Source organism: Saccopteryx bilineata, chromosome 12, assembly GCF_036850765.1.
Source record: "Saccopteryx bilineata isolate mSacBil1 chromosome 12, mSacBil1_pri_phased_curated, whole genome shotgun sequence".
Classification (NCBI taxonomy): domain Eukaryota; kingdom Metazoa; phylum Chordata; class Mammalia; order Chiroptera; family Emballonuridae; genus Saccopteryx; species Saccopteryx bilineata.
The window spans coordinates 48,054,149-48,078,732 of record NC_089501.1 but is presented as its reverse complement, the minus strand read 5'-3'; the positions used below and the strand labels follow the sequence as shown (position 1 = coordinate 48,078,732).

Genomic DNA, 24,584 nt, shown 5'->3' with positions numbered 1-24,584 from the left:
GCTAAGCCCTGGGTTACCTAGCTGTACCTTTGCTTTTCACATTTTGTCCTTCTGCCGTATTCGCCTGGGAGCCGCTGAAAAGGTCCCCCGTGCTTATTTTATTAGCATCGCCCATTATGCGGCTTTTCAAATAGCCGACCGGCTTAATAGAGGTGTGTAACCTTGGAAGAGGCGCATCCACATCGAAGTTGGCGTGCCAGCCTCTAATTTCTCATCCGTTCCCCCCATAAGTTGAACTGCAGGCTTTAATTGGTCAAATCATTAAAGGAGGTAATTAGAGCCTGGTGGAAGCAGGCTGGGGGGCGGGGGGGGGGGAGAAGGCAAACAATGGTATCTATAATCAAGGGCATCACCGAAAACGCAGCGACAGGAGCCTTCTCCCCTTGGCTCCCTGCCTTCCTGCTTGCCTGCCTATGATAAGAGCTGCCGGGGCGTTCTTCCGCCACCAATAAATCATTTCCAGGGACATATAACCTCCCTGGTATAAAAATCGTAGATTCACAGCCTCTTCGTTCTTGTTAATGCAGATCTTTCTGGACTCTCTGGTCCACAGTGGACCTGGGAGACCCTTTCGGGTGAATAGCTTGCGCCCCCTTCAAAGGGGGCTATCAACAGTGGCCCAGAGCTCTGCCCTGCAGTCTCACAGCTGGCACCTGCTCGTTCCCAGGGGCACAGAGTTGCCCCTGTGCAGCTCCTGATGACTTGCTAAAGCTGGTTTACAAACCTCTATAAACATACCAGGGACGGGTTGAGAGGAGGGAGCTCAGGATAAGAGTACTGAGAAAAAAGATTGGAGGCCTCAGGGTAGGTAGAGACCTGCCCCAGGGGCCCTAACTCTCGGGACCGGGTTCCTGAAGAATTGATAGTAACCCAGTTCTGCTTTGGGCACTGGGTGCTCCGCGGAGACCCCCTCCCTGGTCGGGCGAACACGATGAAACGTGAGTTAGCATGTCATCGTCCATGCGTGTTCCTGCAGAAATCAGAGCACAAATCTGAAAGTTTGGGGCCAGATTCTGGCTGTCGGAGTGCAGCCAGGAATTGTCCCTGGGTCCTTATTTTTCTAACGGCTGCTTAATTAAGAGGTGACTAACTCCAAAATGACTTATCACTGACAGGCAGGCAGAAAGATAGCAGGGACTGACCACACTTCCAAGATTCTCCCTCAGTTATGTTTCCTTTGATCTCCTGAAAAAATAAAAAGCAGGAAAGAAGGAAGGAAAAGGAACTTTCTCAGGGCAACTGGCTCTAATTGTAGCCTTTACGGGGTTTTTTTCTTTTCTTCACTCTTCAATAAGAGCTCCTTATTTGAACTTAGAAGCTCACACACCAATTAACTGTGCATTTGTAGTGTGTCCAAGATTGCTGCTCTCTTTTAACTGTAAAAGCACATTGGTGAGAAAATAAAATTGTGGAAAGACCCAATTATACATCTTTAGCCTGGCATTTAGGGGCATCCTGGAAATGTTTGTCTTGGGCTCTTCCAAGGGCTCAGCAGAAGGTCCCCGGAGGCACCTGGAAGCATGCACCTGCATAGTTGATGGCACTGGATTATCCGCAAGGCTTAAAACTCCCCTTTAAGCAAGTGTTGATTTTGAAAATATAGTAAAGCATTTGTTTTATGTTTGCATTACTTTCATACTGGACTGAAGACCCCTGTCAGATGCTAAATGTTCCTGGTTACATTCAGATAGAGACAGGAGACAGGCAGTTGGAAGGGAGCTTAGCTACGGTGTACTGCAGTCCAATTCACCCATTCAGCAGAGGCTGAAAAAAGTCAAGGAACTCTCCTCTTCACTGTTCTTCCTCCTACATGATGTCGAACCTAATAATAGTATATGATTGTGATGAGCTAAGAGAGAGAAAAATAAAGCTGCGTCCCTACTTGATCACACACTTAAAACTATGGTCAGTGTAAACACAGGTAACATGGCGATTCATGTGAAAATAACTAAAATGTGTAAAAGGGAAGAACTGAAAATATAATGTCTGGAAATGAACAAAATCATTGTCTCCCCTGGTATCTGTCAAGTCCCAATAGCTCTGCTGGAGATGGTAGCTGGGATACCTTTACTTCTAAGCCAAAAATCACAGTAAAATTAGGATCTGATTTAAGAGGAAATAGAATGTTCACACAAACCAAGTGGACCCAAGTTTTTACTCTGAGAATTGCTGAGGTAAAGAAAATAAGATATTTCACTTATCTTCTCCTTGTGAAAAAAAAAAGCAGAAAAGCCAAGATGGAGGCAGCTGGCCAAAGGAACACTTAAGACATGTATTTTAAAGTACATGAAAAAAAGAAACTGGAAAGAGTAGTTTTCAGCAGATTCCCTTAGGAGCTACCTCGTGAAAAGCTCCATGGGTTTGCACCTTGGGTTTTTTCATCCTACTGCGTTCATTTCTTCAGCTCTGTGGGAGGAGACCCGGCAATAACAATAAATAAATAGCTCGACATTCTTGTTCATTCAATAAATATACTCAAGCCCTGGCCGGTTGGCTCAGCGGTAGAGCGTCGGCCTAGCGTGCGGAGGACCCGGGTTCGATTCCCGGCCAGGGCACACAGGAGAAGCGCCCATTTGCTTCTCCACCCCTCCGCCGCGCTTTCCTCTCTGTCTCTCTCTTCCCCTCCCGCAGCCAAGGCTCCATTGGAGCAGAGATGGCCCGGGCGCTGGGCATGGCTCTGTGGCCTCTGCCTCAGGCGCTAGAGTGGCTCTGGTCGCAATATGGCGACGCCCAGGATGGGCAGAGCACCCCCCCCTGGGGGGCAGAGCACCGCCCCTGGTGGGCGGGCCGGGTGGATCCCGGTCGGGCGCATGCGGGAGTCTGTCTGACTGTCTCTCCCTGTTTCCAGCTTCAGAAAAATGAAAAAATAAATAAATAAATAAATAAATAAATAAATAAATAAATAAATATACTCAAATTATTTTAACAGTGATTCTCATGCGGAAATCAATCTAATAGAAACCAGATTGCGCTCAACAACTCATTACACAGAAGAATGTTGTAGAATGTGGCCTATAAGGCATATCCTGTATTCCCTTCTGACCATCACATGTGGGTTACGTAATGGGAAATACATCATTTAATTTGGTTTGAAGCTCAGGATCTATTTCTGTCATTTGGGAACAGCTTTCCTCTCTGTCTGGTGTGTTTTATTTAGTCCATGGAGAGAGAATCAAAGAAAGCTAGGAGCAGAGAAGTGAGGGCCAGTGGCTGGAGTGTGCAAGGAGTGTTCACACCCACCCGCAACGAAGGCTCCAAAGCCTGTGACCACTCATAAATCTTAGGAGCTTTTTGAGATCAGTGATACCAAGTAAACATTCCAAAAGTTTTAGCTAAGCCCATTTGAGATATTTGTTTTCAGTAAAAAGTAAGGTATAACAATCATTGATTAATGAAAAGAACCAATATAACTTGAAGATCGAAGCATGGAGCCCTCGAGTCAGGAAAACAAGGTTCTCCTCCACCCTTGCCATTAATGAACTTCAAGTTCCTTACCCTTCTGAAGACTGGTCTGTAAATTGGGAATAAGACTAACACCTGAGGATTAAGTGAGATATTATGTTGAAAACATTTATGACAGTGTTAAGAGTATAATAAGCATTCGGTATATGTTACCTATGAGAAACATTACCTGTTGTTGTTGTTTTTTCAAACATTAAAGTAATTATCAGAAAACAGCTATTAGGAATACTGGACAATGTTTGTGTTTAATTTAGCGATCAGTTTTTCTATTTTATATATAGCTGATAGGAACAAAGTATTCCTAGATAAGCTTCTCCAGCTTTGTGGGGGCTGAGACTAAGCAAGGCAGCCCCTTCACAGACATGGCTGTGTATGTTGACAAATGGAACGCAAGGAGAAAATACACTGTCCTTGGGTGCTAACCTCATGGAACCCATAAAGAGACAATCAAGGTCATAGACTCAGAAACACTATCATGGGCTTTGCCTTCATAGGTAGACCCCACCAAAACATACTTGGCTCAATTTCTATGTAAAGGCCACAAAAGAAAGAAAGAAAGAAAGAAAGAAAGAAAGAAAGAAAGAAAGAAAGAAAGAAAGAAAGAAAGAAAGAAAGAAAGAAAGAAAGAAAGAAAGAAAGAAAGAAAGAAAGAGAAAGCTGTCAAAAATTTACTTCAGCATAGAAAACTCTTTCAACAATGTTGCATTTACAGATTGACCTTCTGACCTTTTCTTTCTCTCTGTAATTTCATTGTCACTCAGTAAATGATTATTAAGGATATACTGGTGCAAAGTAATGCACCAGGTGTTGAGGTTTTAAGATGAACAAGATTTTTGTTTTGTTTTGTCTTGTTTTTCAGTTACAGTCTGCCGTCAATATTATGTTGTACTAGGTTCAGGTTACATCCCGGTGGTTAGACAATCATCTGCTTTACAACGTGACCCCTCGCCCGACACGTCCAGTACCCACCCGCACCAGAAGTTTTTCTAATATTGACTACATTCCTTACACTGTACTTTACATCCCCATGACTATTTTGTACAAACCAATTTGTATGTCACCTTTCCCTCCGGTCCCCTACCCCCAGCCCCCTGGCAGCTATCAGTGTTCTCTGTGTCTACGAGCCTGTTTCCATTTTGTTTGTTCATTTATTTTGAAGATGAACAAGTCTCTAAAAAGTCAATGCCCACTGGGAAATGTAGGTATAAACAAATACTCATAACAATAATTTCTGGGAAATGTTATAATCAAGGTAACATTAGTGCCTGTGGAATTGAAGACGTTTGCTGGAACACAACGCTGAACCCTGCCAGGCAGAAAAGGGAATGGCTCTGAGGAAGGAACCCAGGAGACAGGCTAAATAGATGATGGCATTTCTAAATAAATTTTGCCCCTACAGGGACCAAAATGACACCAATATTCTCAAAAGTTTCTGCTATTCCTTTTTTCCTAACTACCCCACACTTGAACCAACATGAAGCCATGGAAGGTCCCAGAAACCACCCACAACTTGTAGAGACTCTATAATAATAGTGTCCTCTGCTGCTTTTCACTGTGGTACAGGAAAAAAAGATGTCTATCACCTGGGAAATTACCTAGACCTGGTAATGAATTCTCATTTCACACTTGAAGCTGATTCCAACACTGGGTGTCAACGGGGCCACACGGCAGGGGTTCCATTTGCAGGAAAAGTATAGGGATGTCCTCGTCTCTACGTTGGGGCTGCTGGCTTCCCCACAGATTTCACAAGACAGAAAAGAGTAGCAGCACAGGGCACAGACCCCTTAGGCTAGATGAAGCGGTGTTTCTGAGAATTTAGGCACCACCAGTTCCCAGGATTAGAAAGCTGAGCTTTCTTCTTAACAATATACAAAGAGGGAGGAGGCTTTCGGTCAAGATGACAGCATAGGTATGACTCAAAGCCTCCCATAACCGTGTCAAACTTAAACTAAACTACAGAGCCACCATCATTCGGAGCTGCCTGCAATCTAGCTGAACAGAAGTTCTATAACTAAGGACATAAAAAAGAAGCCACGTGGACAATGAATGGTAAGAGGCACTGAGAAGCAGAACGGATTGGTCTCACCCACAGGTGGTGGATAAAAACCTAGAGGAATATTTCAGCTGAGTCCCCATCAACCTGGCTAATACTGTTGCCCCCCACCCACCACCACCAACCCCGGTGATTCCCTGAGACCTCGCCCCACCTAACTCGCAGGCCCACCCAGCCATTTCCAGTGTCTTTTCCATACAAACAGCCTCTCTTGGCACAGGCTTTAGACATTCCTAAAGTCTCTCAAACAAAGAGCATCCAGCCTCGGTGTGCTCCGTCCCTCTTGCTAAGCGGCCGCAGACCCAGCACTAGTGGCAGCCAGCTTTGGTGTGAAGCTTGGCCTCTCTCAGTCACCTCCAAGCCGAGTACAAGTAGCAGCCATGTGTGGATGGCTCTGTGGCCCATGCTGAGTGGCCCCAGGCAGGGCACAGGCAGCGGCTGACCTGGACCGGCACTTCCTGGAGGCCCCCGAGCCAGTGCGCTTCGTAGGCAGCTTCAGACCATGATGGATTACAACCCAATCACGTCCAGCAGTGGCACAATCAAGGGTCAGATTCCGCGGGCACCACAGCCCCACCCAAGGGAGTCCTGGTCTGCGGGGTCAGCCCCTGTATAGCAGCCCCTCCACTGTTCTCACAGCTGGTCCTCCCAGACGGTCAGCTGGGGGGCAGGGAGTTTTATTCCCTCCCAGTGGTGTACCAACAGCGATCAAGATCTTCCCAGACAAGAAAAAGTTAAAGGAGTTCATCTCCCCCAAACCAGTATTACAAGAAATATGAAAGGGTCTTCCTTAAGAAGAAGGTGAAAAAAATACAGTAATATAAATAATAAAATGGCAGTAACTACATATACTTAAAGCTCTCTTCATTTAAAGAAACATACCAAACAAGGTAATTTAAATTGGTTTGGTGATACAATTTTGACATTTAACTTTTTAAATAAGGTTTTTTTCCTTTGCATCAACGTTAGCCTTTTCGTCAATATTTCCTATAGCATACCCTTCTGTGTCCCCTCCTCCCATGTTACTATGGAATGTTAGCATGCTCTGTGACTGAATCTATTTGTTTCTGACTATTTTTTCCAAATTATAATGAATATGTTTTGTTTTGTTTTCTTTTGTTTTTTGGGTTCTTTTATTGGGGGGACATGCATATTAATTTCCTGCGGCTTTTCTAACAAAAAATACAAACTGAGTGGCTTAAACAATACAAATTTATCTCACAATAAATTCTGGAGGCTGAAAGTCAAAACACAAACAAGCAAAAAAATACACAAGAAGGTTTAGTTCAATAGATACTGGTTTATTTTAATCCACTAGGAATAACTATGCAAGTATCTGTGTGTATATGTAGATATATATATATATGATAAAATACAGACAATAAGAAAATAAATTATTATGTCTAAGAGAACAAAAACAGTATCTCCCCAGTAGCTATCATATATATCATATACACATATGTTAGTGCATCTGAGGTAGAGTATTCTAGAATACTGATTTTTGGGGAGAGAAGTTGTATTCCTAATTATTCTGTGACAATACCTATTCCACGTCCAGAAAGATCCCATGTTAATAACCAAATTATGGTGAATTGAAATGTACTCTTGTTTCTTAATCTAATTAATATGAATGTGGAGAATCATACAATAATCTGGGAAGTGTTCGAGTCACTCCATTTAAGACACTAGGAAAGAGGTATGTACAATTCAATTCCCTCTGCCTTGGAGATGACAAAAGCCACAATAGAAACACTTGGCCATACAGACATGATGCTTCCAAGTAACTACAAAGGAAGAAACCCACAGGGCCCACGTCCCACGCTGTCTCGTCCTCAGCTATCCACATCGTGGCGCATCTGTGCAACCTGGAGCGCTACCGCTGGGGTCAGTCCACGGAGGTGGAGGGACTTCTGGCTGCACTTTCCAAACTTGGCGACGCCGCAAACGAGAGCTACCTCAACCCGGTCCGGACCTTCCACACAGTGAGTGCCTGCCTGCTACCTACTTCTTCATCTTAAACACCCTTCCCTTTTCCCATCCCTTTTACAATCAAGAACACTGTATTTTAAAAGCTTTGAATAAAAAGAGCTCGAGAAAAGTTTCTGCCAAATATTAACACTGCTTCCCTTTTTGAAAAAGTTATTTTTTTCTGACATAAATGTTGCTAAGAGGTTATGAGCAAGGAGAAAAGCTGATGCCACTTTCTTTGTTTATAGCAAAAATAATAATAATAATAATAAACATGCCTAAACAGGATACGCAGTAACCTGTTAAATCCCTAATATTTTAAATTTGAAAAGCAGCCCGTGATTAGCTATTTTTTCGCTGATGTTAGAACCATAAAGAATATGAAGTGCCTTATAAATCCGGGGATTATAAATTAGGTGTCTTCATTTTCAATTTGCAAATTGTTTTCTGCAAATTCTATTCTCTTGTGTCGTATCTCGGCATGCATGTGACTAGCTCGTTTGCCTAATCAGATGCTGGGCAAAGTAGCTAATTTCATAGTGAGACCTGCACGGTTAGTGCCACCATGAACGTTGATTGCCTGCATGCACAGAGTGGCGGCACATGTGGGAAACAGAAAGAGAAGCAGACCTATGACCACACAAATCCCCCAGAGGGATGAAGACATTCCTCTCGCTTAATTTACCCCCCTACCTGTTTTCCGAGTTGATCTAAACCTGCATCCGGAACATTGATCAGGTCTCTAAAAAAGTCTATATTGCCCAAGAAGAGCCCTAAGACAATACAGCAGAAATGGAACTCTCTCCATCACTATCGGGGCCATGTTGCCCATGCAGACTTCTTTGGAAAAGCAAAATTCAAAGTATCTTTTTTGTGTGTGTGGAAATTCTGCCATGTTATGTCCCCTAATTATCCTAAGATGACTTCCAATATCGGGCCATTGGTCAAATAGCGCTATATTTTCTTAGCTGGCAACAGTTAAAAACACAAATTTCAAAGTTAATCAAAAGTAGAGCTGCCCTAAGCCTGTGGGAACGCCTTGGTGTACTGATTTCAGCCAGTGTTTATCTGGGCACCAACTAGGGTTAACTGTTTTCCCCGCTAAGGCTCTGGAAAATTCAGTGCTACACACACCCAAGAATAAATCTCAACATCTTAAACAGACTATGTAATAAACAGCACTTATTATAAATACTATACTTTTAAAGCAATGGGACAACATGATTAAGCTACTTCTAATTTATTTATTTCAAAATTTTAGAAGTAATCCACTATATAAGTACTAATTAAGTCCAGGAAACCCTCTAATCTGGGGGTTTGGGAGAAAGATGGGTTTCAGGAACACAAAGTATACTTATAGAGTACTTCTAAATAGATGCAGTGGGACTATGTTAGAGGATACATTGTAACTCAAACCAGTCTATAACACAAGCTGCAAGAAGAGGGAAGTATAAATTGGCTTTAATAAGCAAAGAGGAATGGTTTAAAATGAGCACATCATATCATGTAAATGGATTTCTAAAACGTGTGAGTACACTTGAAAAAGATTTTTTAACCATGTTAAACGTACCCTTTCCATTTTATTTCCACGGTTTGCTCTATGAAGCAAAAATAAACATCAGAGGAGTCCCTGTCCAAATGATCTCGAGATCTCAAAGCAACCCAAATTAATGAGATTGTACAGACGAAAGATACAGTGTGAGTTTATTAAGCTCCTGGTTGTCTCAGCGATAGTAACACACAATGCATGAATACTAATGACTCGGCAAGAATATGGGAAACTACAATAAAAACAAAATGCTTTGTGATTTATATTCTAAAAGCCTATCTAACCATCCCCTGAACTCACGGGCCAGAATCCTGGCCTTTTGGTAGTGTATACCAGACAAGAAAAGCTGTATCTTTATTGATCACCTAGGATTTACAAAGTCTTATGGCAAGCCTCCTGAGATGGCATGAAAGAAATGCAAGTCATGGTCCTTCCAATTAAAAAGTGAAAGCCAGGACTAGCTAACCACCAGAGGGGCGGCGTCCACAGCTGCCTGATCGGGAAAGCCTCGGAGGGACCTCTCACCAAAAAGGGCTTTCTTAATGGTAAAATGCAATTAAGCAAAGCGATCTACATTTTCATTTTAAAAATTAAAAACTTGACACTCAGATTCTTTTTGGCAGTATTTTATCTTAAAATATATGTGCGTAGAGTGTCCTAATTTCAGTTCAACATCGTAACACTGACATGGAAATTGATTTCTACAGATGAAAAAACTGAAATTCATGAAATGGCATTTGATGAAATTTTCACAAAGCGAAGGTCCGCCATCAGATGGGAGGGGGGAGGGGCAAAGGAGCTCCCTTCCTGCGTTGTATGGGGACCGTTTTAAAGCTAATACAGGGTGGAGCAAAAGTAGGTTCACCGTGTGAGTATGCAAAAACAGTTTATTCCAGTACTATTATTTTTATTTATTTTCCATACGAACAACTGTAAACCTACTTTTGCCGCACCATGTCTATGTGCCTGATTAGAGCATTTTTGAATAGCTCCCTGCCTGGACTATCAAGTTTTGGTCCTCACATGGAAAATTAGAACTAAGGTATTAACGTCACGGCACCTGTTTCTTTCAGAACACAACCACTGAGTTGCTCGCAACAATCGCGGGCATCTCTGGCCTGCTGATCTCGCTGGCTTTCATCTTGATCATGACCTCTTCCACCGAGTTCATCAGACGGACCTCCTACGAGTTGTTCTGGTACACACACCATGCTTCCGTCATCTTCTTTATTGGCCTGGCTATCCACGGGGCAGGGTAAGTCCCCACTGTGCTCAGTGTGCAAGAATTCATCTCTGGGAACCTCAAAATAATCTTAGCAAGGCCTTTGCATGGAAGGACATGACATGCAGGGGACTAAAGGACCCATAGATCACATAAAAAAGCACATTCAATGTGGCAAATCCTTTATTAGTGTACCTTTATTAGTGAGACTGAAAATTAGCGCCATAAGTGTTGGGGATTGTATTTATTTTTCCTAGCTAACTCTATTGGGGACTCTTGACATGTCTATAAAATGCAGGAAGTGTAATGAAGGTTGATGACAATAGATATATTTTATTTGGAACCTAGCTCTACAATCCAATTTATGTGGCATTAGTCAGGATATTATATATTTGACACTCATATTTTACTTCTGCTCAACCAAAACCATCCACTGGGAAACCCAGTGTGGTGAGAAGACAGCACATGAGACGGTCTGTCTGACTTGGGCTTTGCCACTGGCCCTTTAAATTCTCTGGAGGTCAGTTCGCCCTCTAACCTCAAACATCCTGGTTGCTCAAACATTCCATAAATGCCATCTTGACACTCAAAACCTACATGATACTGTTCATTCTCTTCATCAGGACCCTAGCATGGCCCCTGAAGTCTGACGTTCTCCAATACAATGCTTTCAATTCTTTAACCAATAACAAAAGAGTTTTGAATCAATTAACCAATTGATGTCTATAAACTAGTTTGTCCCATATTACTTATTTTATAAAGTGGTGCCTTTTTTCCAATTTCACAATTTGCAGAGCACATTCACAGGCATGACCCATTTGACCCTGACAACAGTCCTGTCCAGCAGATACGCTGCTGTTTTCCCCATTTCATTGGGAGGAAACAGATGTTCAGAGGGTTCACTGATTGGCTGAAGGTCCCAGAATGGATAAACAGCAGAGTCAGACCTAGGACAGCTACACCTGCACTGGTAACAAGCCCAGAAGAATGGGTTTTCATTTTCGAGATGTGAACATTCCTCCTCGACACCTGCCAGAACATGGCCATTATGCTGCAAACACCATGCGTGACTTGGAGCAGCTCTTGCTCCATGTCCTGCACCAGCAGCAGCTCTCTCCTGCACCTTCATCTCCCACCATTGTTCTGCCCACGCCTGGAGGAACAAGCACACAGCCACAGAGACAGCATGGCAGGGGTCCTAGGTGGGACCCAACACCAGCTCTCCTAGATCTGCACCTCAGCAAGTCACTACCTCCTTACCAGATGTTCCTTCCATCTCAGCACCTACCCCCAGGAGGGGTCATACCTCTGCTGCTGTCGCTCCTGTGTCTAAGACCTCCCCCACCATCCATAGCTTGTCTGACACACAGACACTGTGGAAGGCAGGATGGCCCCTAGGGTGTATTGTACCTTATCAACCGCCAGTCCCTCTGCTGATCCTTAGGATCCCAGTTGTTCAACATTCGCATTGTTGCCGCCGCTGCCTGGCTAAGGCTTTCTGCTGTCTTAGCCTTAAAATATCATGTTTGACTCATCTGAATGTATAGTTAGTTATTTACAGCTTGAAGGGGGAGGGGTAGTTCCAAAGGGTTTCACCCCAGAGACCATTATTCCCTCCTCTCCCCTCGGATTCTCCTCCGGATGCCGGGTGTTAACCCCTATGCACATCTCAGGCCCTTCATAATCCACGTGGTTCTAGAAGTCTCTTCACAAACATTACACACGTACCCCCACACACACCTTCACCCTGAAGTCACACTCGCACGCACTGTCCAAGCGCAAGAGGATTTCAACGGACAGTGTTTCATCAGAGATAGATTTTTTAATATCCATATACCATTTCATAAGATGAAAATTTTTTTCCATCGTTTTTAACTCAGTTGAAAGGCTTATTTTAGGCTAAGGGCCTCATTTAATCTTCTCAGCTTGAGGTATTTTACAGCTACTGTTTACAGCAAAAAAGTAATTTGCAAATTCTAAGTAAAGTAGGATTATTGGAAAGTGTTAAAGCCCACTAATCTTCCTATTATGGGATGGCATAGATGAAGCCATAGCAAATATAAAATTTTTAAAAAGATGCTGCATTTGTGGAATGGCCCGAGTTTTCTTTAGCTCATATCAGAAATGCTGCCCTGTGCCTGAGAATGAAGGCACTGACATCCCCAGATCCTCTGCCTCCAGTGCCCACGTGTCAGTCACCCTCCCTGCATCTGGACACCGCTGGTTCCCGGGAGATTCAGAGACGGTTTGGCTTCTCTAACTCCATGGATGTTATCATGTTTGCATGACTTCCATAACAGACTGGGACAAAGGCCAAGATGCCAGGTTTCCAGGCTGTTTCCAAGGGCATTTCTGCGCCCTCCCCCATGTCCTATGATGCAAAGAGGCACATGATACCCCACAGGCTACCCAGACACGAGCCTGTGTGACGCGCAGGCCTTTCAGTCACTGGGTCCCACGTTTCTCAAAAATAAACCAATTCATCGTACTCGTAAACACTTAAAAATTAAAAACTTCCAGATTCCACGACCTCAACGTCTTACGTTCCACAGCCTGGGCACCGATGGGTAAATCGAGGAACTTGCACCAGATTTCCTAATCAAGGGTCGGTCAGCATTCCATCTGTGGCAAATATTACACAGAAGGACCACAGGACTCTTGAACCAGGGCTCTGTTCACAAAGGCCAGTTCCCTTTCTCACTCTTAAGTTCACCAGTACAGTCCTGAAGACACACTTCACACTGGCCTATTTTGACCTTGTCAAACACTAAGTCAGCCAGTGTTCACTGGCAGTGGGGGGGGGGGGGGGGGATATATATATATATATATTTGTCATTATTCAAAGCACTTCTTCTGATTTCTTAACTTGAAAACGTCTAGATGCTCAGAAACAAACCAAGACAGGTAGAAGTTAAATAAATCCGCACAAGACCCAAAGAGTACAAAGCTAGCCAATTAGCCCGGATCAGCAATCAGGACGAGATGTAACCTAATTAAATTCAACAGTCTACAAAAGGATGTGTTCAAACAATTTCCTTTCATTATACATTCTCTAATACAGACACTTTCAATTTAACACAGGATACCATGGAGGGCCACTTCTTCTCTGGGATCTTCAAAGTTACTCGAAGCCTCTTAAAGTCCCCTTTTCTGAAGATGCCAAGGGAAATGAATGAAGGATAGCCCGTTGCGAGACAGGGGAAGTCTTAGTTTGGAGCCCAGCGTAGAATATCTATCTGTGGTGACACAAGACTGCACAAAATCAATTTTAAATTTTGGGGTTTTGTTTTGTTCTGTTCTGTCTGTGTTTTAATGGCCAGTCGGATTGTTCGAGGCCAAACTCCCGAGAGCCTCGTGCTGCACAATGTCACGGCCTGCAGAGACCGCTACGCCGAGTGGCGGACAGCTGCCCTGTGCCCCGTGCCTCAATTCTCTGGCAAGGAGCCTTCGGTAAGGGTGAACCCAGGAGCTTTTAAAAATAGCTGTCTCCATAGTTAAAATAACGAGGGCTTTTATATGCTTGAGAAAAGAACAGCCCATGTCACCACTAGACAAAGCCAAGTCTTTATTAACTGTGCTAATGGAGAAATCAAGTTATGGATAATTTTAAAAGAGGTTTACTGCCAAAAGCACTCTTGTCCATTTTGAAATGTGTTCTCCCACTTAGGTTTCAATGTGGATGTCTGATATTGTGGGAGTTCGTAGCACTGCAAGCACAATAATGTCTCTGGAGGAATTAGAAAGCCCTGTAGCTCGCCACCCTCTGTTCTCAGCAAGCTCAGCTCCCTGTCCGCTCCTCCTCCCCCCCACCCCCCACCACCCATGCTGAGAATTAACAGCATCACTTCTCAAACAAACATTAAGCGACAACCGAAGGAGAACATGCCTTCTTTCTAAGCTTGCCTTCTTTCTTTCTATAGCTTTTGGGAGAGAAAAATTGGGGGTGTTAAATGCATTTATTTCCTGTTCTAATTAAGGTCCCATAACTGAGATCATGAGAATGGGAGCCAAAAAAAGACTTAATTAGAGTAGATGGTAGCACCCACAAGATCTCAAAAGTAAGGTTTCCTTAAGTGTCCTATAATCATTTCCGTTGATGGCAGAGGCAAGTAGAAATAATGACCCCACTTGGTCTTCTCGGGTACCTTGGAGGGATACAGATCTTGGGACAGCTGGGCTGTGTGTTAAAAAATAAAAATAAAAATGAAGCCAGGGGACTAAAACTAGAAGAAAACAAGTGCCAAAAATATGTCATAAAAAATGGGTTCATAGTATATAACAGAATATAAATCACGGGATTTAGGAAATTAAGCCGTGACCTTTTGAAGAATAAAATGATCGACTTTTCTAAAATCCTCAAACGTATTTAATTAAGCACTAGGTTTTAAGGTGAAAACTGCTAGGAAGAAGGTTTAAAACAGTGCACTCTAAAATAGATGTGCCCATAAGACTATGGTTCTTTTAATGGCCAGTATAGATTGTCTCTGTCTTAAACTCAACTATCAGTAGCCACTACTTAGCCTGCATATTAATGGGGAACATGAATGCCTCTCTAAAATTTTCAGCTACAGCGTCTCCATAAAAAAATCAATACCCTGTTACACCTCATGAATACAGACCAGAGCTGCTCCCAGCAGCAGTCGGTGCCCACATTAATTATCATTAAAAGAGAGAACTCACCCATCTCTCCAACTCTCCCCTGCTACACCTCCTTGCACACCCAAACTCATGTTGTCACTCTTGCCCATTACTTTTTAATGGATCCTAATTCAAAGGGTGCGCGGGCTGCGCCACCACCGCTTGGCTGGATGTGCGCTGCTCTCTCGGATGTCTTCCAGACACTGAGCCAGGGAGGCATCCCAAGGACAAGCAAGGGCTCCTGTGCTTTGCACCACATGGACCCGGTCTTTGCCGGACTTCATTCCTTCCTCTTCGCTTCCCTAACTCAGTGCATTTTCAGGGTGCTTTCATCAGTGGAGCATTTCAGTTCACCATCAGTGTTGCGCTACTCCCTATGTCAGGACAGAGAATGCTTTGTACATCACCTCATAGAGACCGACCTCATCAAAGGAACCTATACACCCCACTGTCCCTTCTCCCTCTTTCACCCTGAAACTCGGACACACGCAAAACCCCAGAGTGTAGAATTGCTCCTGCAGTCCATTCTCACAAGATGCCTGGTCTTCCTTAGCCAAAGAAAGCACCCTACTGCACTTGACTGGGGCATCAGTAAGTAATAATCAGTAGCAATAATAATGGCGATGATGATAAGATTGGTGCTTTTTACAGTATTAGGGAATGACATCAGCAGAATGGGGAAGTCTGGATCTGAGGTAGAGTGAATTCAGCAACCTCTCTCCAGCTGGCCTCTCCATTGTAGGCGTGGACTTGCACGAGCCGCAGGATTCAGAGATGTGGTTCCTGCCCCTGGAAATCTTACTGCCTAGAAAACGAGGCCATTCATAAGCACACACATCAAATAAAATCAAAACCAGCATGTTCTTATTTTCTGGTAAGAATGAAAAGCCAGGAGTGAAAGTGGAGGAAACAAGTTTCATTACTGCAGCTTTTAAATCAACATGTTATTTCTGTCATAAAATGCTCACTGTGCAGTGACTTTCTGAGAAATTCTAGAGAAGAAAAGAAATAAATAAAGCCAAAAGTCCACAGAGGATTTTAGCATTAAGGAAACTTAGAGACCGAGTAGTGAGGACCCTTTATTCAATGGATGGAGAAATGGATGTCAAAGGAGTTTTAATTTCTTACCCATGGTCACAAAGAGCAGTCAGAAAAAAAAAAAAGCCACATCACAAAACCAGACCTTCTAACTTGGTGGCCATGAACTTTTATCTCTATACCCTTCAGCATTTATTCCAAATCTCTGGCCTTCTCCCACTTCTCACTGTGTGAGCTCTCTGCTATTTGGCAGCACCTGTCCCTGACATTATATTTATCTCTGTGAATAAAGCTAAAACATTTAAGAGCTTGGGGAGAACCCAAAATAATAATTTCTCCCAACACATTTTATGAAACAGAAAGTTTGAACATAAAAAGGCTCAAGATTTGCCTGAAGGCATCGAGTTGTGGATGGCAAGCCCAACACCAGAAACCAAGTCTTCTGAGACCGTGTTCAGATTCTGCCTCGCCACCTGCCCTCTTGCTCTGAGCCACGGCCTCCTTGTCTTCCCTCTCCCTCGTCTGCGTTGGTCATTGAGGCTGGGATCACTTCTAAGATTCACCTCTGGCCATACCTCTTCCTTACTCCTTAACTTCCAGGGGCCCCATGACTGTCACAGTGGAACAAAGTTGGGCTTTCTCCTCCTGATGTAGTCTAAAGTACAGATAGAGCTGAGAATTAATAGTTAACATTCTCCTTCCTGACGAGCCATACAAAGAAAACTAATCCATTATACTTTATCAACATGAAAATAAATCAAAGACCATGACTGATTTGACATCACTAAAATCGAGTCTGTGGTGTCTAAAACTTTCTAAAATGTGCATGGAAAATTATTTGTTAAACTACATAGAGACCACGTGAGTGTTTTTGCAAATATCTCTCCAAATTTATAGAGAAAGAATTACATTCTTGCTGGTATTTCTGTAAATATCCAAACCAATTCTCAAAACACTTTCCGGTTCATTTGAGCATAAGCGACCTGAGTAGTCATTGCCTCAGTTCCACCCCATCCTTCATGTGTACCTCTTCCTGTCTGTTAAGCCAGTGGCCTCGGCCACCATCACAGCTGCCTGGCCCATGCAGGTTTGCATTGGATTCGGACAGATGATAATGAAACAACGGAGCCAAAAACTGGTGGGCCATCATCTTTAATCCTAGCTTGCACCCAGCGGGCAAGTAAAAACACACACTGGGCTCCAAAACCCACTCATTCAGTGCTCACAAAGCTACTGATTTACCCGAGTTTCCTAGAATCAAAGGTTTCTAGCTCACCAGACATATTCACCTCTGTTCCCCATCTCCTTCCTTCTCCCTGCACCAACTCTGCACAAACTGGCTTCTCCTTCAGCACTCTGCCATCTTGGCTGCATCTCCTGGCCTCCTCCATGTGGCCTTCTCTGCTCTCCTCTCTCATGCTAATCTCAGGAACCGAGAGAGCAAGCTCCCAGTCTGCCCTCATTTTATAGTGCAGAAATCAAAACCTTTAATCCAATATACAAAATAGGGAAGTCTCTAATACAAAGACACTTACCTGAGGCATGATGGGATTGCACCACCCCATATCAAAAGGGTGGGAAAGGCTTAGTCCTAAAATCAAACCCCAGACTACAAAAATCCTGCCTGCTCACAGCCCACCCCCAACACACATTAATATCATCTGGGCACGGGCTTCCATGTGGGCAGCGATATCTTTAACGACGTGAGCATAATATATTTTATCTGCCCAACACTGTCTTTTCCCTCACCCTGCTCATCATCACAGCCTCACCTGCAGCACAGGTGGACAAAGGCTTTCTTGTCTCTGCTATTCTGAACATGTCTCCAAACCCGACTGAGACAGAGAAGAATAGATAGGGCATATTGCTTTGTGTTGCCTGCATCAATCCAGCCTTTTTTCAGGTAAACAAGAGACTCTCAGGGAAAAATGCACAGAAGGCTGATGTAAGTGAAAGCAGACGCTTTGCAGACACACCCAGAAATAAACATAAGAGAACTAAAAACAACAAGAGAGATAACAAAGGTAAAGATAATGCTAAAGGACTTGTGGCCTGTCAACAGAAAAGATGGAATTGAAAAGCAGGTAAGGGACTAAGGCAGTGGTGGTCAACCTGGTCCCTACCGCCCACTAGGGGGCGCTCCAGCTTTCATGGTGGGAGGTAGCGGAGCAACCAAAGTATAAATAAAAAGATAGATTTAACTATAGTAAGTTGTTTTATAAAGATTTATTCTGCCAAACTTAGCGAAAATCCGACATAAAGTACTTGGTAAGTAATTATTATTATATGCTTTAACTTGCTATAACTCTGCTGTATAAATTTTATAAAGTAAACTTGCTTCCTTACTTTATAAATCACCATTACTGTGGAACCAGTGGGCGGTTAGAAAATTTTACTACTCACAGAGATACAAAAGTGGGCGGTAGGTTTAAAAAGGTTGACTACCCTTGGACTATGAGGTGATGAAGGCAGTGAGTCGATCAGTGATGGTTTTGTGAACGTTCTTCCTGCTCCTAAGATAGTAACTATACTAGGAGTAAGGTTGTGCTGGGTTTAGCATACCAGGGAGGGAATTTAGGGAAATTGTGAAATGAGTTGAGTTATAGTCCTGGCTCTCCGCAATCCAGATCTATCTCCCTAGGCAACTCATACCCATTCGCAGAATGTCTGGTTTTTTAAATCCTATAAATGCGAAGTTAGACTATATTTCCAAGAACCCTTAACATCCTGAAATGTAGCTGTAAAGCCAGCAGCCAGGGCCAGGGCCACCATCATAGCTGCCGCCTGGCCCATGCAGGTTCGCATTGGATTCAGACAGTCGGTAAAGAAACAATAGAGCCGCCTGACCAGGTGGTGGTGCAGTGGATAGAGCGTCGGACTGGGATGCAGAAGGACCCAGGTTCGAGACCCCGAGGTCGCCAGCTTGAGCGCGGGCTCATCTGGCTTGAGCAAAGAGCTCACCAGCTTGGACCCAAGGTCGCTGGCTCCAGCAGGGGGTTACTCGGTCTGCTGAGGGCCTGCGGTCAAGGCACATGTGAGAGAGCAATCAATGAACAACTAAGAAGTCGCAACGCGCAATGAAAAACTGATGATTGATGCTTCTCATCTCTCTCCGTTCCTGTCTGTCTGTCCCTGTCTATCTCTGCTTCTGTAAAAAAAAAAAAAAAAAAGAAAAAAGAAAGAAACAATAGAGCCAAAAACTGATAGGCCATTTTCTTTAATTCTAGCTTGCACCCGGCGGGCAAGTAAAAACACACACTGGGCTCCAAAACCCACTCACATTCAGTGCTCACAGAGCCACTGACTTATCCGAGTTTCCTAGAATCAAAGGTTTCTAGCTCACCAGCCTTATTCTCCTCAGTTCCCCATCTCCTTCCTTATCCCAGATACAAACTCTGCACAAACTGGCATCTCACTCAGCACTCCGCCATCTTGGCTGCTTCTCCTGGCCACATGGTCTCTTTCTGCTCTCTGCTCTGCTCCCTCTGCTCTCTCATGCTAATCATCCCAGGAACCAAGAGAGCAAGCTCCCATTCCGCCCCCATTTTATAGTGTAGAAATCAAAATCTTTAATCCAATATACAAAACAGGGAAGTCTCTAATACAAAGTCACTTCTCTGAGGCATGATTGGATTGTACCACCCCACATCAAAAAGGATGGGAAAGGCTTAGTCCCAAAACCAAGCCCCAGGCTACAAGGATCCTGCCTGCCCACAGCCCACCCCCAACACACATTAATATCACCTGAGCAACGGCCTCCACGTGGGCAGCGCCATCTTTAACAAAGTGAGCATAATATATTTTATCTGCCCAACAGTAACAAATTATTAAGTCTCTAATGTTTTGTAAAACAAATGTCAGTACCTACGTCAGTGCTGGACAGGAAGAAGAGTGATTACACGTCAAGGTTCAAGGGCGTCACCGGGGTCCTGGAAAGAGCACAGCCCAGGTGGTCAGGCACCTCAGGGTTCACATCTTAACTATGCACTTTACGGCCTCCTATGGCCCTGGACAATATAATCTTGCTGAGCCTTAGTTTCCTTTTCTGTAAAATAAAGAAGGAACTTTATGCCCTGCGGCTTGTTTGGTGTCAAATCTAGGAGAAGCTTGCAAAAATTTTAAGTTTCCATTCCTTTCTTTTTAGGGGAAGAAGATACCCTATGTTGTCAACACCTGATACTGGAATTGCTTGCTGGTCACATGATCATTGATAATATAGTCTATACTCAGAAAAGATAAACACAGGATGGGTTTTAGTAAAAACGGAAATGTTCACTGTCACCGTTTGCCAGACAATTGCTGAGGCTTTTGTTCAGATTCTGTAAACATGAGTGTAAAATGCTGAGAAAATCATTTTATGTTTTATTCTAGATAACATTGGCTGTGTGCATATGTGTGTGAGTGATTACGTGTGTGTAGGGGGGGGGTATGTTTCTTCCGGCAGACTCCCAAATTGTAATGCATTGTTGGGCCCCTGAATTACTATTCGAAATGTTTTTATTTAATTTCCCATGCCCTACGTTGGCTCAGTAATGCAGCTTTGTAAGCCTTTGACTTTGGCTGAGTTTGGGAGCATTTATGACCCTATCATATATAACATAAACATCAATCTGCTTTCTTATTTCTTTGCAAATTCAATTATTTCTAATTACATAAAGGCATCATTGATCAAGTAAGCATAAAAACCAATACAGAAGAGTTTAATCTCTTAAATAAGCTTGTAGATTTCAAGGAATAATTGAGTGTTCTAGTATTTAATACAAGGAGACATCTTTGTTGTTGACAACTGCCCGAAGTTAAAGAAAAATGTCTAGACCCCATCATGTTATTTCTTAATTTGGTTCAGGTTGAAAATACTGGAATTCTATTCTCATTTCCTTCCCCTCTGTCTCTGCAGGCTTGGAAATGGGTTTTAGGGCCTGTGGTCTTGTACGCATGGGAAAGAATAATTAGGTTCTGGCGATTTCAACAAGAAGTTGTCATTACGAAGGTACGTGTGCAGCTTTATGTCGGAATAAAAGCCTGAGTGTAGATGAAAATTTTTTATTAGCCCAGGTTTTTAATTTGCCATTTTTATTGCAGAGCAGTCTGTAATTTAGAGGCTCATCTTCTGTTCTAATAATTGCCTGCAACCTGCGCATCTTTTAGTGTGACTAATCTTACGGGAGGCCGGGATCGGGGCTCCAGACTGGGACGCGGAATTCGGCTAGAGGTTATGGTACAGCGCACGAATCAGCGCTGTCTCCCGTTATTTCAGTTTCTCTCCAGGGGGACACAGGCAGGGGACCGAGTGTTCTTTACACTGGCGTCTCCGCTTCAAGTATCATCAATCCCCTCCCCCCAACACACACATAAAGGCACAGGCTCTGCAAACACACAGATAAAATGCATACATTGTCAAGCCCAGACTCTCATACCTGGAATGACTGAGCAGAAGATGGGGGAACAGTCACACTCAGGTTCAGAGAGAGGGGTTCAAAGCAGAACAGAAGGGCGTCTGAGGATGTCTACCCTGTAGAGTGAGCAGTGTTTTCTCTGCGGTAGCATTCTCCAATCTTGCCAGCCCTACTCACGGCTCACCAATATTGACCTCGGGCTGGAGGAAAACTGAGCAGACAGACCCAAGAATACTTGGTCTAGGAGACAAAAAAAAAAAAAAAAAGCAACAAATACTTGGCGACACCCCCCCCCCCAGATTTTGAAATGCCTAAGAAAACAATTCCCTGCTCACCAAACCTATACCACTTTGCTAATGCAATATGAACAGAATACTACGTCTCTTTAACTGTCTTCATGAGAGCAGAGGCCTAGAAATTGCTCCATATTTCTGTTTTAAGCTGCTTCCACGCTGCTGTTCCCAAGTTAAGCACCAAAGGCTCTGAGGCTGTATCAAAAGCTAGACAGTTAGACTTCTAGAAATCTACTGAAGCTGTTACCAGGGAGACAATTTAACAGCGGAACCAGAACAAATGTCAGGAGGGAGAGGAGAAGCACTACTAATGACGAGAACGCGTTGGAATTCTCTTTTGTGTGGAGAATACCGTCACGGAACGCGGACACGAGCCCCTGGTCCCCAATACCTCTTGCCACAATAAAAGATCTGGGGACCCGGAGAGGTTGTTCAGAAAACAAGATGGGGCTCTACACAGGGGAACTAGCTCCTTCCCTCTGATAAGCAGCAAGTTAGAAAGTTCTTACGAAAGTGACAAGAGTTTTGCATGATGTTTCCTATGTCAAAAGTCAGAGCGTAAGTCGGAGACTAGACGAGGCAACTGAAACAACACAGAACATTTCCGAGTGCGTTGGAAGATGGTTTTCCCCTCCAAAGGAGGAAATACCAGGGTTAATTCACAAAGGATTGAGGAATGACTCCGATCATTTAAAACTGAGCCTACATGGAGACAGCTCTGTGACTAGTTTAATAACTTGAAGCACAATTAAGCAATGCAACGCGTGACACGCTAGCCTGTGTGTCCTCGGGTCCAGCTAACTGTGCTAAGGAAAGCTTGGCTGTTTAGGATAGAATGTCACATGCCAGGCACCACAGTGCACGTGGACGCAGCTGCCCAAATTTCAGACCTCACTGGGAAGGAGGTCTGAAATGAACGACATTCTTGCTGGATTTGCCCACTCAGACGTGCAAGTGACTGGCCCAGTTCCTTGAAGGCTCATGACAAATGGAATATGTAAATGATACCTTAAAAAAAAAATAAAAAGCTGATTTAAAAATTGTAAAACCTCTGGTGCAATGAAGACCGCTTTCTTATGGCTTGACCGGGGCTCCCTTGTCCCCACGCAGGCGGTGAGCCACCCGTCAGGGGTCCTGGAGCTGCGCCTGAGGAAGAGGGGCTTCCGCATGGCACCCGGGCAGTACGTGCTGCTCCAGTGCCCGGCCATCTCGCCGCTGCAGTGGCACCCGTTCACCCTCACCTCCGCGCCCCAGGAGGACTTCTTCAGCGTGCACGTCCGGGCCACAGGGGATTGGACCCGGGCGCTGTGTCGGGCCTTCGAGGCACAGGGCCGGGCCCCGACGGAACCCCGGAGCCTGCCCAGGTCGGATCCTGCTCCTCTTTTCCTGTATAAGCTGGAATAGTCTTTCAAGTAAGGTATTTTAGTGCATGCACCAGCGTGCTACGGAATTCAGTAATATCTTTATGCTAAGGGGGTAGGTTCAAGTCCATACTTCACATTTGAGAATTTATGTAAAAAATACAGGTGTTGAGCGCTAGGGGAGTCAAAGTGTGGACTTTCCAACAGCATGGGGCTGGTGCCTCCCACCTCGCGTTGGTCAAGGGTCAACGGTAATTTAGAAGACGTCTGATAGAAGCAAGTACATTTCTTTAAAAAAAAAAAAAAGTTCAACAACAGCAAGTGATGATTGAGGGAGGAGGAGAATGTTGCTTCCCCAACTCCGAAACATCACTGGGCTGGTTGTATGCAGCTGGTGATGAACAGACAGCCCTGTGAGCTCTTTGATGTTAGGCTGAGGTCTCCCACTACCTTTGTAAGGTCGGGTCTTCAGAAGAAGCGTACTTCAGGGTCAGAACTAATCTGGCAGCCTCCATGCCTTGCAGAACAAGGTAACAATTACAGAGTGAAGCTCATAAACTGACAAAATGATCTGAAAGTCAAGAAAGTTAGTGAGGTCAACCATCAGTCAGCCCTGCATGTGTGTGTGCAACAAGTATTGATTAACCTCCACTCTGTGCTGAAAACATAGAGATGGCAAAACATGACCTCCACCCCCTAGGACCTCAGGAGGTCTAATGCAAGCACATGATTTAATTTTGCTACAAGGAAGATGAGAAGGCTGGACAGGCACTGATGTCACCTGGGGTTGTCTCTGAGGGTTATAATGAAGGACCACAAACAGGGTGGCTTAAAACAGCAGAAATACATTGTCTCGCAGTTCTGAAGACTATAGTCCAAAATGTAGATGTAACAGGGCCATGCTCGCTCTGAAACCTGTAGGGAAGGATCCTTCGTTGCCTCTTCCTAGCCTCTGGTGGTTGACCAGCAATTCCCTCGGTCTTCAGCACAGTGTTCTGTCCTCTTGTGACTGTGCCTCTTGTGTTTCTGTAACCTCTTCTTATAAAGACAACAGCCCACCCCACTGCCGGACCTCATCTTCACTTAATTCAGGGGCCTCAAACTCAACTCAGCATATGGGCTGCAGAGCAAGATCACAGCCGTTCGGCGGGCCGCACTAGGTCTACAAAAGGCAACTGTTACGCAACACTTTTCTCACTGCAGTTGAAAACAAAAAAAATCAGTACAACAAGCACAATCGTACATGCAGTTTACTCAGTGTCACAAAACGACCAGAAACTGTAGTTCGCATCACAACTGCTGTTAACTAAGCTAATATCTAGCTAGGATGCTAGAGAAATGAAAAATACAAGTAGGCCCCTAGGCTTACTTAATTTTATCCAAAATATTTTGAACTTCGTGGATTAGTCTGCGGGCCGCACAAAATTGTTCGGCGGGCCGCGAGTTTGAGACCCCTGACTTAATTAATTATATCTACAACAACCCTATTTCCAAATAAGGTCGCCTTCTAAGGTACTAAGGGGTGATGATTTCACCATATCACCTGGGGTACATGCCTCAATCCGAGCTCTGTTCAGAAAAACCCGGGCTCATGACAGAAGTCC

General features: G+C 44.0%; 1 protein-coding gene across 1 annotated transcript in view; it reads left to right on the top strand.

Annotated features, from left to right (window-relative positions):
• Nucleotides 1-24,584, top strand: part of NOX3 (NADPH oxidase 3) — a 66,892-nt gene that overhangs the window by 4,771 nt on the left and 37,537 nt on the right. Inside the window, exons 5-9 of the mRNA XM_066248215.1 lie at nt 7,352-7,497; nt 10,106-10,287; nt 13,575-13,704; nt 20,828-20,920; nt 22,730-22,983. Of these exons, the coding sequence (XP_066104312.1) occupies nt 7,352-7,497; nt 10,106-10,287; nt 13,575-13,704; nt 20,828-20,920; nt 22,730-22,983 (805 nt within the window). The remainder of the gene's footprint in view (nt 1-7,351; nt 7,498-10,105; nt 10,288-13,574; nt 13,705-20,827; nt 20,921-22,729; nt 22,984-24,584) is intronic.